The sequence below is a fragment of the Cetorhinus maximus genome, chromosome 14 (assembly GCF_964194155.1).
Source record: "Cetorhinus maximus chromosome 14, sCetMax3.hap1.1, whole genome shotgun sequence".
Lineage (NCBI taxonomy): Eukaryota > Metazoa > Chordata > Chondrichthyes > Lamniformes > Cetorhinidae > Cetorhinus > Cetorhinus maximus.
In genome coordinates, this window is record NC_135892.1 from 50,440,690 (window position 1) to 50,456,757 (window position 16,068).

Here is a 16,068-nt window from a genome sequence, read left to right on the forward strand (position 1 = left end):
TCATCACAGGTGGTTTTTTGTTGGCCCCCCTATGTGTTCCTTCTGATTGTGTGTGAAGTGCAACACCATTTTATTTCTGTTATGTCAAGAGACTTTTGTTACAGCATTAAATTTATGTCGTCTAGGATGGCTGGGGGTGTCTCTTTTCTTGGGCAGGTACATGGATTCCTGAGATTTGATGAGTGATTTGTGCGTAATTTACATTTATTGACTGGGCCCATTGTCAATGCTCCTATCCAGACAGATTTTGCACTAAGGGCTCCAGGATGGAGGCTACAGGCCAGGCTTGTGTTGGAGATCCATATGTGCTGTGCTAGCTAAAGGTTCCTTGGATTAAAGCCTCCCAGGTGTCCCTGCCTCCCTGGAGTATGCCCGGGTTAGCATCTACCCCCTCAGCATTTCCCTGTGCGTTCTCATCCTCGGACTCACTGCTGGACTCATCGTGTGCAGCCACAGCCACTCCATCGACATCTTCTTCGTCCACTGCGTCCCCCCTTTCCAGCGCAAGATTGTAGAGAGCACAGCATGCAACCACTATCACCGAGACACGATCTGGGGGGTACTGGAGTGAGCCCCCTGAATGGTCCAGGCATCTGAAGAACAAGAAGACCGATGGTTCTCTCCACTACAGCTCTTGTGGTGCCCTGGCTCCTATTGTACCGTTGCTCAGCTTCTGTTCTTGGATGGCGGAGAGGCGTCATGAGCCACCTTCTGAGAGGATAGCCCTTGTCACCCAGCAGCCATCCATCCAGCCAGGCTGGAGCACTGAAGAGCCCCGGCACCTGGGAGTGTCTGAGGATGTAGGCATCGTGGGAGCTGCCTGGGTACCTTGCACAGACTTGTATAATCAGCATCCTGTGATCACACACTATCTGCACGTTCATGGAGTGGAAGCCCTTCCTGTTGACAAAGGCACCGGGCTCACCTGCTGGCGCCTTGATGGCCACATGTGTACAGTCTATTGCACCCTGGACGCGGGGGAAGCCAGCAATGGCCGCAAAGCCTCTGGCTCGCTGTGTCTAGCTTGCCTGGTCCCAACGGTAGTGGATGAAGGTCAATGCACACCTGAACAGAGCGTCTGTAACCTGCTTGACACAAGTGTGGACAGCAGATTGGGAGACACCGCAAAGATCACCCAACGACCCCTGGAAAGAGCCGGAGGTATAGAAGCTGAGGGCGGCTGTGACCTTTAGAGCCACTGGCATGGGGTGTCTACCCACATAGTTAGCTGAGATCTCTGGACCAATCAACTGACAGATATAGATGACTGTCTCCCTTGAGATAGAGCCTCCTTCGACACTGCACCTCAGACATATTGAGGTAGCTGCTTCGCCGCCTGTATACCCTAGTAGCAGGATAGTGGCATCTTCTGCGGCCCCTTCCACCTTGGACTACCTCTTGGCCCTGCACACCTTGTACCTGCACCTGTCCCCCCAAAGGTGGCTCCCCTGCAGGCTGAATGTGCACTCCTGGCCTCCTCCCCCTTCTAGCCCTTCCTTCCTCAGGTGAGGCGCCTCCAGTGGAGAGATCATCTCCCATTCCCAGGCTTAGGGAGGCTTCCAGAAACCTACAGGCCCCAAAACAAATCTTCACTGAAAAGTGCTGACCTGAAGATTATGAGTCCACTCCAAGCAGCTGCTCTGCGTTTGCAACTTTTCCACCTCTCACAGGCAAGTTTCACTAACTTCTGAGCAGTAACTTTTAAATGTCTGGATTCACGAACCCACTGAGCCCTCTTCTCCCGCCCGTGGATGAGCTTCATGCAAATTTCTGATGCCCACCTGCCCGTTGCGCCCTTGAGACAAGCCGAAGATCCCACGGGCGCCTTAAAATCCAGGTCAGTTGGAGCCTCAAGGGCCTTAAGTGGCCCGTTAATTAATGGCAGTCGTGCAACGGATAATATCGTGCGCCCGCCCACTGAAATATCGCAATGGCACACAGTGACGTTGGGACGCGCACCCGACATCACCGCACGTCATTTTACGCGTCAGCGTGCGGGTTCCGCCCCCGCACACCAACGGAAAGATTCTGCCCACTAGCACATGGCATGGGAGTGATCCTGAGATAACTGCTCTTGAGATCCTGCTTTTTAATTCCCTTTCTAACTCCCTAAAACCTGCTTTCATGATCTCATCCCTTTTCCTACCTTTGTCATTTATCCCAGTGTGGACCACAACCTCAGGCTGTTCACCATCCCTCCCTGCCCTGAAGCTGCTCTGTGACATCCTTGGCACCAGGAAGGCAACATACCATCTTGGAGTCACATCCACGGCCGCAGAAACACCTGTCTGCTCCCCTAAATATGGAACCCCCTACTACTATAGCACTTTCACCCTTCCTCCTCCCCTCCTGTGCACCTAAGCCACCTGTGGCTCTTGCTACAGTCCTCTGAGGAACCATCTTGCTCACCGGTATCCAAAATGGAAAAGCGGTTAGAGAGCAAGATAGCCCCAGGGATTCCTGCATCACCTGCCCGTTTCTCTTAGATACTCTGGCAGTCTTCCACTACCTCTCTACCTGCGTACTTAGCTGTGGTATGACCACCTCTCTAAACATGCTGCCAACGTAATCCTCACCTTGCGGATGCATCGCAGTCACTCCAGCTGCAACTCGAGCTTCGCAACTCAGAGCTCAAGTTTCTGCAGCTGGTTACACTTCCTACAGATGTAGTCATCGAGGGCATGCATGACTCCCCACATCCTGCAGGATGCACATTCCACATGGCCGAGCTTCACTGACATACCTTAAGCTTTATATAAAGTATTTACTACGGTATAGTATAATATCTCACCTGTCACTCACCAGTCGTCTCCTCTGTGCTGAGTCTGGAAAGGCCTATACTTAGCAACCATTCAACTTACGGGATTCCTGTGATGTCACTTTTAGATTTTATCTGTAAACTCCCAGCTCTCCCTACTGCTTTATGGGCTCTCTCTCTCTCTCTCTCCAGACCCATGCGGCTTTATGGGCTCTCTAATGTTGTTTACTTTCTTAATTAATTTAAAATAATTCCTGTGTATACCACACCTCTTTTGCCCATTCACCGAATCCCCACATGAAGCTAATTCGCTACTCACTCGGTCTCCGTCTCACTCAGGTGTAGTCGTCTGTCTTCTCGCGTGTCCCTTACTGATCAATCCTTGACCTCACACCGTTCCTTACCAATAATACTGCCCTTTGATAGCTCTCTTCGCAAGCCTCCATGTACTTTTGACATTTGACTGTGCCTCTCCACTAGCTCCCTTGACTGATCCTAACCTGGATAAGCCATAACTTTTTCCACTCAACACTGAAGACCAAAGGTATTGTCTTCTGCTCTGCCACAAACTCTCCTCTGTTACTACTGATTCCACCCCCCCCCCCCCCCCCGCCCCCACCCAACCAAACCCAGTTCTTCCTTGCCAAAGCTTTCGGCAGATGTAGCACCCTTTTGACCTTGAGTTCAGTTTCATACACCAAATTCTTTCCATCTCAGAAAGTTTACATACTTCCACTGCTGCAACATTGCCCGCTACTGCCTCACTTTCCCATCACATGGTATCTATGTAATGTGGTGCACAGCTATAAAGAAAAACTTCAGGATACTGAAAATCAAGCCTAAGTATGTATAAATGCTTCCAGGATGATTAGCCTTCCCTGTATCTAATTTGTAGAAAACATAATTATTTGTATTTTTTTTCTAATCTGGCCTCACAATATCTGATGACTTAATTTGACTTAGTGTTGTCTTAACACTATTTTTATAACTGATTGTGTCAACGTTGCTTCTTTTGACTTGGCATCAGCTCCCAGGGACCTCCATCTGCATAACTGATAGCAACAAATAAAATAAATTAACCATGTTTTATGAATCATTACATATGTTGGTTGGGTAGACCATATTGGTAAAATTACACTTGTAAAAATGTGTATAGCAAGTGGTTACCAATGGAGATGATAATTCTGTAGTGAAATTACATTTTGAGTGTACATGACCTTAATGAAGTTGGCAAAATAGGTGTAGTCAAACATTGAAGGAATTTATTGATGGAAAAAAAGACACTGTACTTGACAGTTATTGTTGTTTTAAATCTGTATTTTGCTGTGAATGGAAAATTTTTGTTTGTTTTCAGGTGTGTGGTGAGGTGGACTCTGCTGGTTATCATTTTAGCAGTCTTGTATTTTCAGTTTCACTGCCACCACAGCTCTTAGTCAGAGAGGTGAGTTTTCCAAAATATCTTTTTTAAACATGCTTTTTTGCTGCATAAAATGTATGCTTAAACCTTTTTTGCTTCTTGTTAATTGTCTTGACTGGAAATTTGCTTGTCAACCGGTGTAGCCTGATATAAAGGCAGCAGGATGGTATTGGTGATGAACTCTATCCACTGGAAGGCGATGCTCTTTGCACCTCCTGTCAGCTGTTCAGTTCAAATAAGGAGAAAAAGAAACACGGTCTGAATTAGTTCATTCTCTTTCCTTCAACCCATCACACAAATCTCTACAATCCTGGACCAGAACTGATTGAATCTGTTCAGCTCCCTGTTCAGATACCTTGGATGCAAACTCTTTTCTGAGTAGAAGTGGAACATTAAGCCACTTGTGCTACTGAACGTGTCTGTTTAGTTGTTTGCTAAATGCAAGATTAGTTGTTTGGATAATTAACAGAGTATATGGTCTTCAGTGTTTTTGGTCAGTTTGTTTTTCTATGTGATTTGTGAAAGAGCTATTTATGTTAGAAATCACAGTGCAGAAAGAAAGCATTTTGCTTTGGAGCTGGTACATGAGCTGTGCCTTCTGCTCTAACCCCATCACCCTTCTCTTTTCCTGGTTTCTTCTTTTAAATGTTCTTTCTTTGAAACACTGATCCAATTCCAATTCATTTTTAAATGAAAAAGACCTCAGTAACTGCTTGTGGCAAAGCATTCCATGTGCTAATAATGCTCCCTGGGAAAAAGAGCTCTCCTAACTTTCCATTTTCATTCTTCTAGGTTTTGTCTTGTATTTTTGCTCCTTGGTCACTGATTTTTGTCAAGCAGGGGAAACCATCTTTTACTGTTTACCCTTTCAAAACCTTTCATAATTTTGAAAACCTCTTGAATTCTCCTAACATTCTCTGTTCCAGTGAAGAACCCTGCAGGTTTTTTTTTGTCTTAACTACATTGCTATTACTGGTGTCATTTTAGTGAAACTTCATTAAATTCTGTCCAAGGCTGTAATATTTTTTCTCTCATTGGGAGCTTGGAAATGCACTCAAAATTTGAACTATGATTCAAAAGGAAATTGGATGCACAATTGAAGGAAATAAACCTGCAAGGCTACCAGGATTGAGCAGGGGAGTAGAACTAACTGAATTGTTCTGTGGAAAGCTAGCATATGGGCCAAATGGGCCAAATAGCCCTTTTCTATGCCATAAATAACTATGGCTCTATGCTCTATCTAATCAATGTCTTGTACAAATTCCACTTTGCTGACCTGCTTTTGTAAACAGGCATCTACCCAACAGTGTGGGAAATTCCCCAGGTATGTCCTGCCCACAAAAAGAAGGGCAAATCCAATCCAGCCAGTTACCACCCCATCAGTGTACTCTTAATCATAGGATTACATAGAAATACATGGGATATATAGTACAGAAAGAGGCCATTCAGCCCAACCTGTCTCCTCCCATCTTTTCTTATCTAAATCTACCATTGTAACCATTTATTCCCTTCTCCCTCAAATGCTTATCTAGTTTCAGTTAAGCAAATTGATGAAGGTATTGTCAACAGTACTACCAAGAGGCATTTCCTCATCATAGCTTGCTCAATGATGCTCAGATTGAGTTCTGTCAGGATCATGTGGCTCCACACCTCCTTACAGCCTTGGTCCAAACGTGGACAAAGAGCTGAATTTCAGAGGTGAGGTGAGAGTTACTGCCCATGACATCAAGGCAGCATTTCACTGAATGTGGCATCAAGGAGCCCTGGTAAAATTGAAGTCAATGAAATAAGAGGGAAACTCTCCACGGGTTGGAGTCATACCTAGCAGAAAGGATTGTGGCTGTTAGACAGGACATCTGGGCAGTAGTTTCTCATGGTAGTGTCCTAGGCCGCACTATCTTCATCTGCTTTACCTGCCTTCCCTCCGTGATAAAGTTAGAAGTGGAGATGTTCACTGATGATTACACAGTGTTCAGTTCCATTCACAACTTATCAGATAATGAGGCAATCTGTGCCTGCACGCAGCAAGAACTGGATAGCATCCAGCTTGGGCTACTAAGTGGCAAGTACCATTCGTGCCAGGCAATGACCTTCTTCAACAAGAGCGAACCTAATCACCTCCTCTTGACATTCAATGACATTACCATCAATGAATCCCCCACTGTCAACATCCTGACATTGACCAGCCACATAAATACTGTGCTGACAGGTATGGATCAGAGGCTGGGAATTCTGCAGCAAATAACACTTGACTTCCCAAAGCTGTCCACCGTCTACAAGGCATAAGTGGGAATGTGTTGAAATACTCTCCACTTGCCTGGATGAGCGTAATTTCCACAACATTCAAGAAACTTGATACCATCTAAGGCAAAGCATCCCACTTGATTGACACACCATCCATCACCTGAAACCTTCATTTTTTCCACCACTGATGGATGCACAGTAGCCGCAGTGTGTGCCATCTACAAGATACACTGCAGCAACTCACCAAGGCTCCTTCAACAGCATCTTCCAAACTTGCAAACTCTATTGCCTAGAAGGACAAGAGCAGCAGATACATGGGAACACCACCACTTGCAATTCCCCTTCAAGTGCCACATCATTCTGACTTGGAAATATATCCTTCACTATCACTTAGTCAAAATCCTGGAACTGCCAATCTAACAGCACTGTGGGTGTACCTGTACCATGTGGACTGCAGCACATCAAGGTCACTCACTCCCACCTTCTCAAGGGCAATTAATGGGTAACAAATGCTGAGCTTATTAATGAGTTCCACCTGAATGAATAAAAAGCAAACTCAATCCCCAATGTATAAAATCCAGATTTTCCATTTGCATTTCAAGGCTGCTTCTATCTACACTTCTCTTTTTAAAAAAAAATCTATGTATCAACATCCTAGAATTCTTGCTTCTCCACTCTTATGAAACATGCAGGATAGGTTTGTTTTTGCTGTTCTCTTTTGCAAAATCTACAGCTTCATATATATTTACATTGAACTGCATCTGTCATTGCCTGTCCAGTCCACTAGCCTATGTCCTTGACTGTCTGTGATTAGATTATGCCTTTCTACAGGTTCACTGATTTTTATCTCTCATTATGTAGAAGTTTACCCAGAGTGCCATATAATTTTTTGGTTTGTCCCCTCCTTAATATTTGAACAACAGGTGGCGTACTAAACTAGATTTACTAAATGACTTAGCATTTTTCTCATGACCTTCCACTCCCAGCTGTTAATTAATTTTTATTTCTACTAAAATAAGTATAAACAAATCAGAAAGTAGGACAAATTAAAACCATGACTTTGTGAACAATCTGACCTAATTGCTATGTATTCAGGGTTTTGTAAATAGTCCTGATGATAACTGCCAGTTTTGATTTCTGTGAATCTTATTCCCCACCAATCCCCAAAGTGAGGCATGATCACACATGGGAATGTAACACTTTACTACATCAGCATCAAGCAACACTTGGGTCAAATGCCAAGTAAAGACATTTGGGCTATACTTTAGCAATTTGCTTTAACCTCTACCTCAGATAGGTAACCCCTGTACACTGGTGTAAATTTTCTGTTTCTTGTACCAGCCATCCTTGTTATCTGAGTGAGACTACCAGTTTAATGCCAAATAATTAAGGAGAGTTCTTTGCTGTGCACCCATATCCGTTACGGAGCATGTCATAAGTACTGTCAGATAGGCCACAGTTCATTGTTAATTCTATATTTGCATTCCTTCATAAGGACAAAATACACCCTGATTTTGCAAATCCGAAACCTTAGTAAGGAACAAATGGGTTTAAAGCTCCACTGTGGTTCAGCCAAAATATTCCCTTTTTTTGATCTGGAACTAAATTATAAAGATTAAGTTGAATTCCTTTGTATGACTTTCTCTCCATTGGTTTAAAACTCTACTGCCTCTCAGGAGAAGCAACATCGTGGGTTAAAGATTGATCTTTCACCTCCTGATCTGAAGCCAATTTAGATTGCTGGAATAAGTCTCTTTTTTTTGTTTTCCTACAATGAATAAATTTATCCCTGTCAATAGAATTCCTGCTATTTGTTTTCCAGTAGCAGGATATGTTAGTATTGGGTAAAATGGAGCCAGAATATGGCCAGAACCCCCTAGCTTACAACTGCACCATCAACTTGGGTCTCTACCTGAACCTTTTTGGTACAACATCGCTGACATGGTATTTAATGAGGGATGGCATGCCTGCTGGAAATGCAGTATCAAATTTACTTTATCTCTTAAAACCAGCCCCAAGTAGGATCCTAAGCTGATGGCCTGAAATCAGTTAATCCTACTCCTCTCTGTTTTTGCTCTATTTTCTTTTGTTTTCCATACTCCAGAGCTAACCATAATGGCTCTATTTGACGCTTACAAGTAGAAATAAAAACTATGATTTTGGTGATTGTAAGACTTTTATTGATATATAGGTGTTGGAGATTGAGGTGGGCAGGGTTGGTAGAATGTGTGAGATGATTCTGGAGTGGTGGATGGTGTTGACAGAGGAGAGTTTTGCGCTCCACATGTGCTCACCTCTGTGCCTTGGATTTGAGGGAGCAAAACTGGGGGCCATATAAGGGAAAGTGACTGCAATGGAAGAGAATAAAGATTTTGTTGATGCTGTGGCCTTTTTATTGTTTTTCCATTTTTACTTTATCCTGCTTCCTGTTGTATTTTTTCAGACTCTCATCTATGAAGTATTGATTGTCGATCGTTTATATAAGTACTGTTTACAGCTTGTGGTTCTAGTTTCGGTGATTGATTTGAGGGTTGAATAGTTAGGATTTTTCCAGGGTACTTGATGGGCTGTCACATCATGTGCATCATTATATAATCTTTCCTTGCATTTATTATATTGTATTATCCCTTCTAAGCAAGCATCTCGGCCTTCACACTCTTTGCCCAACGTGCAGACACAGTAACTTACAGGAGTCGACTTGTGTGCTGGATCTTTCAGGTTGCTGCATGGCTGTGCAGCTTAGAGGGAACATTGGTTTTACTGGCCTCTCAAACCTGCCCCGCCATTCAATAAGATCATGGCTGATCTGCCCGAGGCCTCAACTCCTCTTTCATGCCAGCTCCTCATAGTCCTCAACTCCCCGATATTTCAAAAATTTTTCTACCTCCTCTTTAATTACTTTCAGTGATCTAGCCTCCACAACTCTCTGGGGTAGAGAATTCCAGACATTCTCTACCCTCTGAGAAGAAATTCCTTCACATCTCAGTTTTAAATGAGTGTCCCCTTATTCTGTAGCTATGTCCTTTAGTTTGAGATTCCCCCACTAGTGGAAACATCTTCTCAACATCTACCCTGTCAAGCCCCCTCAGAATCTTGTACGTTTCAATAAGATCCCCCCTCATTCTTCTAAACTCTAATGAATAAAGGCCTAATCTGTTTAGCCATTCTTGATAAGTCAACCCCTTCACCCCAGGAATCAGCCTAGCGAATCTCTTTTGAACTGCCTCCAATGCCAGTATATCCTTTCTTAAATACAGGGACCAAAACTGTACACAGTACTCCAGGTGTGACCTCACCAACATTCTGTACAGTTGTAACAAGACTTCCCTATTTTTAAACTCCAACCCCCTAGCAATACAGGCCAAAATTCTATTTGCCTTTTTAATTACTTGCTGCACCTGCATGCTAACCTCCTGTGTTTCATGCACAAGAACACCCAGATCCCTCTGTGCTGCACCTTTTTGGAGTCTCTCTCCATTTAAATAATAGTCTGCCTTTTTATTCTTCCTATCAAAGTGCATGATTTCACACTTTCCTACATTAAACTCCATCTTCCAAGTTTTTGCCCACTCACTCAACCAACCTAAATCCCCTTACAGATTCCTTATGTCCTTATCACAACATGCCTTCTCACCTATTTTTGTATCGTCAACAAATTTAGATACATTACACTCTGCCCCCTCTTCCAAGTCATTAATTTAGATAGTAAATAATTGAGGCTCTAGGACTGATCCTTGTGGCACTCCACCAGTTACGTCTTTCCAACCTGAAAATGACCCATTAATCCTGCTCTGTCTTCTGTGTGTTAACCAATCCTCAATCCATGCTAATACATTATCCCCAAAACCGTGAGCTCCTACCTTATGCAATAACCTTTTATGTGGCACCTTATCGAATGCCTTCTGGAAATCCAAATACATTACACCTACCGGTTCCCCTTTATCAACTCTGCTTGTTATATCCTCAAAGGACTCTAGCAAATTTGTCAAACATGATTTCCCTTTCACAAAACCATTTTGACTGTTTGATTACGTTAAGCTTTCCTGCTATTTCTTCCTTAATAATGGACTTTAGCATTTTCTCAATGACAGATGTTAGTTGCATTTTGTCTCCCTCCCTTCTTAAACAGTGGCGTCACGCTAGTGGTTTTCCAATCTGCTCGGACCGTCCCAGAATCCAGTGAGTTCTGGAATATTTCAACCAGTGCCTCCGCTATCTCTGTAGCCACGCCCTTTAAAACCCTTGGATGCAAGCCATCTGGTCCTGGCGACTTGTCTGCCTTTAGTTCTATTAGCTTGTCAAATACTTTGCCTCTCATGATAGAGACTGTTACAAGATCTTTCCTCCCATTAGCTCCTTCCTTATCTGATAACTTTGGGATGTTTATAGTGTCCTCCACCGTGAAGACCGATGCAAAATATTGGTTTAAATTATCTGCCATTTCCCTGTTCTCCATTATCAATTCTCCAGTCGCATCCTCCAAGGGTCCCATGCTCACTTTAGCCACTCTTTTTATATACCTATAGAAGCTCTTGCTGTTTGTTTTTATATTTCTTGCCAATTTACTTTCATAATCAATTTTCTCCCTTTTTATTAGCTTTTTAGTCATCCGCTGTGGTTCCTAAAACATTCCCAATCCTCCGGCCTACCATTAGTATTTTGCCATTTTGTATGCCTTAGTTTTTGATTGGATATTCTCCTTTGACCACCTTTGTTAACCACGGGTGGTTCATCCTTCTCATTGAGTCCTTCTTTTCGACTGGGATAAATTTTTGCCAAGCATTATGAAATGAAATATCTACTTAAATGTCTGTCATTGCTCATCCACTGACCTTCCCCTTAGTCTATTTTCTCAACTTGAATGGTTGTCTTTTTTGTTTTTGTCCATTCAAGTTAGATTGAGCTTTTTAAAAACAGGTATCTAAGGTGATTTGGTGGCATGGTAGGCCAACACACTTTTTTCAACTCTGGGTTCTGGGTTTGAATGTAGCCCAATACTAATGGGATGAAGCTTTGCTCTCTCTACCAAGATCCTAAATGAAATAACATTTAAGTAGTCCTAACCCAGTTCCTAAATCCTTAGCACAAAACTGTCTAGAATTTAGCACAGGCTTACTGTCCCACTTAGACCACAAGGGATAGCTGGAGTGGAAAATAGAACCAGTCATCCTATCGAATCACTATAGCGAATCTTTTGAGGAGGTAATGGAGAAAGTCAACAATGGTAATGCAGTAGATGTAATTTAGCTGGATTTTCGAACGGCCTTCGATAGAGTGTCCTTAATAGAATAATGAATAAGGTTAAGTTAGGGGACAAGTGGCATAATGGATTGCTAGCTGGCTTCAAGACAGAAAGCGGACAGTGGGAATAAAGGGTAGTGATTCAGAGTGACAGAAGGTGGAACGTGGTGTTCCACAAGGATCAATACTGGGACCACTACATTCACAATTTACATTCACGATTTGGAGTGTAAAAATACAAATTCTAAATTTGCAGGCGACACAAAATTGGGGAGGATAGTCAATACTGAGGAGGACTGCAACAAATTAATAACAGGAGGACATTAATAAACCTGCACAATGGGCAAATAATGGACAAATGGGGTTCCACGCAGATAAATGTGAGATAGTACATTTTGGTAGGAAGAATAGGGAAGTCACTTATTACTTGGAAGGTGCAAGTCTAGGTTGGGTAGAGTAACAAAGGGTACAAATACATCAATCACTAAAAGTTGTGCCACAGTTTAGCAAGGTCATATTAAAAAAAAAACCAAGAACTAGGCTTTATTTCTAGAGGCATAGAATTGAAAAGTAGGGCATTTATGCTAAACCTGTATCGAACCTTGGTTAGACCACATTTAGAGTTCTGAGGACAGTTCTGGTCACCGAAAAGAATATAGAAGCACTGGAGAGAACAGAGAAGCTTTACAAGGATGATACCAGAAATGTGTTGGTATACACATCAGGAAAGGATTGACAGGCTGCATCTCTTTTCCCTTGAAAAAAGAAGGCTGAGGGGTGACCTAATAGAGATCTTTAAAGTCATGAAAGGTTTTGATAGAGTAGATACAGAGAGAATGTTTCTTCTTGTGGGGAAAAGCAAAACTAGAGGCCATCAATTTAAGATGGTCAACAAGAATCCAGTAGAGACTTCAGAAGAAACTTCTACCCAAAGAATGGTAAGAATGTGGAACTGGCTACCACAGGGAGTGGTTGAAGCGAATAGTATAGATGCAATTAAGGGGAAGCTAGACAAGCATTTGAGGGAGAAGGGAATAGATGGTTACGATGGTAGATTTAGATGAGGCAAGATGGGAGGAGGCTCAAGTGGAGCACAAACATCAGCACGGACTGGTTGGGCCGATTGGCCTGTTTCTATGCCGTATATCCGATGTAATCCTATGTAAACATGTTGCACAAGGGCAGGGGTTCTGAACTAGGGGTCTGTGGAGCCATATTGTTCCGTGAGAGGATTTCAGGGGATCTGTCAAAAGTAACCGGAGAATGGTCTATTGTCAGGTCAGTTTTTTCTTTCTACACAATCAGAATCTGGGCTGGAATAAGTGGCGGTCGTGATTTCTTGTTGGTCACAAAATGCATCCATTAAGACTGAATCAGACATCGGGGGTCACTTGTGTCTGCATAGGTTTAGGTCGTGCGGGAGAGAAAATACGAAAGAGAATAAGCAAGGTAGAGGTTTGGCTGCAACACGTGGAGGGAGATATCAGAGAGAGGGAGGTGTTAGGGCAAGGAGATAAGACACTGAGTCTGAGAATTGGTGCCGGAGAGAGAGAGAGAGACTGTGACTTAAAGATTTGTGTCAACTCAATTGGCAAAGTTCTCTATATGCCCAAGTTTTCTTCATGTTTTTCATTTTTCTTTAATTCTACCTTGTGTGTGTGATTTTACTCTCCTTCCTTCACATTCCTCCACCCCTGCCACTACACTGCTGTTGAGTTACCATCTGCTGTACCATTAGACATGCAAATGCTTGGTTAAGGTACAAAGAATTTTCAGTTTGGAAGGATAAGTATGAGTGCTTTCTGGTCATTCAGTGTGTGGAGCCTAAGAAGGGGAAAGATTGGAGGATAGCTATCAAGTTATAAGTAAAACATAAGTAATAAATATATGTGTTCAATTAGATAACCAGTTTTAATACAGAAAAAGTACTCAGGCTCTGTGGAACTTCTATAACATAGGGGTGGGGCTTCAGAAGCAAAACATTTGAGAACCCTGCACTATGGTATGGTCTTCTACAATGAGGTAAACTGTTGGAGTAGAAGAGAAAGAACCTTGCTGTATAGCTGATATTTGATCTGAAGGTATTTGATGCTGACATTAAGTACTGAAAATGGAGAAGTGTTGCAGATCCCATCACTGATCAAAATTCTTCTTCCAGTCCTATGAAAATTCTGGTTAAAACATTTTCCTCATGTTCTTAAAAATAGATAGCATTAATAAATAAGGGATTTCAGTGTGAAAAAAATGAGAATTATAGATAGAAATGTAAATATTCCAGAAAATTGAACAATATTGCTGCTGTGTAGAGTGAAAAGAGATTTCTAAAGTCCTTGTCAACTGGTTTGGAATGCCAGTTGGCATATATCAAATGTGTGGTGTTCACTTCCTCTCTTATTACATATTTTCTTGAATGGGCTGTACCTTCTGAAGACTGTGACTTGTATCTCTTGTGATGTACGTAGACACTCAATCACAGGTATCAGGAAATGTTACCTCATTTTAATTGTTTACACTTGTTTTCTTCCTTTCATCTTTGGATCTGGCCACCTGCCTAATAGCATGCCACGTGGTTGCTGGTAAAGCAGGAAGTAGGGTAAGTAATCATTGCAGGGAATTTTTCTTTGTGCTTGTTTTGCAATAAATAAAGTCAGCATCTGAAACTGCTTTCATTTTCAAAGAAACTATTCTTTGAAATTACAGAGCATTTTAAAAATTGACTAAAACTTTTCTGAAATCGAAAATCTTTTCTTATTTAAGAACTTAATTTAATTTTTCATTGTATATTTAACATTTTTGTCAATTTTATCTTTAATATGCGATATAATCACTTTCCGCTCCAACCCTGCACCTTCCAATCTCTAGTTCATGTAAACTGTTAAGAATGAAATTTGACAGACAACTAATTTTTCTCATTTCAGATGTTACTTTTACGTAGTCACATGGGACAGAAAGGCATAAACATTATTTAATCCTTGGTATCTCTGGAGAAAATTAAAACTTTCATAACTGGTCAAAAATGTTAGTTTTTTGGGGCAATATGTTTCACAAATTCCAAGGTTTATTCATGGTTAGTAATGTGTGGTTAGCCTTTTTGAAGAGTTCAAGCACCCTTGGTGTAAAGTCGATCTGGTTAAAAAGAAAGGACTCGAGAACCATGTTAAGTCAGTGTAAAAATCCAGTGTCGAGTTTCTGAATGTTTTAATGGGCCAGGGTCCTTCCCAAATCATAGCTTAACATAAGTAAAGGATGGCTACTGCTCAAAGTACATGAATTGGAACAATTCCTTATTTATAAGTTCAATTCTGTTACAAGTCTTACTGATCCCCTTCGCCTGACTCAGTAGGATGCTTTATGATCCATTGGCACCATTATAGAAGTTTTGCTCCATATTAGTTGATAGAAAGCAGACTTTGTGGGTGAGATTGGTTGCTCCACATGTGCTTTGTTTTGTGTCAGTGATCTGCTTGAGAATTGATGGGACTCAATTGATTTTAAGTCCTGGGAATAGACTTTAGCTACAAGATGGCTTAAACTAATAGGTGAGTGGAAAAGCAGGAAACTGAGTCGGTACTCTGACGAAGGCTTTGGATGTCAAACTGAGAGCACCGTGTGAATCATTCACAGTCTGAAAAGAGGTTCATTGATTCATATGTGGAACTCCAGTCAGTTTGCTATATTTTTCAAACTAATGAGGAAAATGGCAATTTTTATTATGCAGAAATTTTATCATATTACTTATGTTTTCTTCTTCATTTGGTAAGCAGCTGAACAGTTTGGATGATGCAAGTTATAATATGTGTTTTTTTTGACTCCATGCAGTTCGTTTGTGATGCATGCTTGAATTGTTGAGTGGCATTGAGCCATAATATATTGAGAGTTATAGTTCCAACTTATTAGTTGCATCTTTTAATTGAACCACTAAGTGTCACTCCATTAGGACTGGTAAAATGAACAGATTCATTAACATTCTTTCTTAAAGAAAGCACTACATAGACAAAAACAAAGGCCTAAACCACACAAAGACCTTTGCTCGTCAGATGGAAATAAATTTTCTATAATTTCTATCAATCACTCTATGGACAGTTAAGGACCTAACCAAGCAAAGAAATCCTTTACTGGTTTGTTGTGGTTTCTAACTTTAGCTGGGAGATCATAGGAGTCTTGGATACCATCTCATCTCTGGCTTCTGCTTTGCAGCTTTGATTTCTCTTAGTAGATGTGGCTCTGAGTGTGGCCCTGACTTTTGCTACTCCATCTCAAAATGAACTACTCTGCTGCTGCATGGGCACTAGCACAGATCAGTAATTGTGAAATTATCCAGTGAGGGCAAGTGTGTTATGATATGAATCAGTACTGAGATTCAAATGTAATCTCTAATGGAATGTTCACAGCTTCAGTTTTATTACTT

The 16,068-nt window shown here is 41.8% G+C and overlaps 1 protein-coding gene across 6 annotated transcripts in view; it reads left to right on the forward strand.

Moving 5' to 3' along the window:
* The window catches only part of pus10 (pseudouridine synthase 10), an 80,578-nt gene that overhangs the window by 24,223 nt on the left and 40,287 nt on the right, over nucleotides 1-16,068 (forward strand). For all 6 annotated transcript variants that reach the window (XM_078556900.1, XM_078556902.1, XM_078556904.1 and 3 more), the window contains 2 exons: nucleotides 4,113-4,199; nucleotides 14,219-14,253. In XM_078556900.1, the coding sequence (XP_078413026.1) occupies nucleotides 4,113-4,199; nucleotides 14,219-14,253 (122 nt within the window). The remainder of the gene's footprint in view (nucleotides 1-4,112; nucleotides 4,200-14,218; nucleotides 14,254-16,068) is intronic.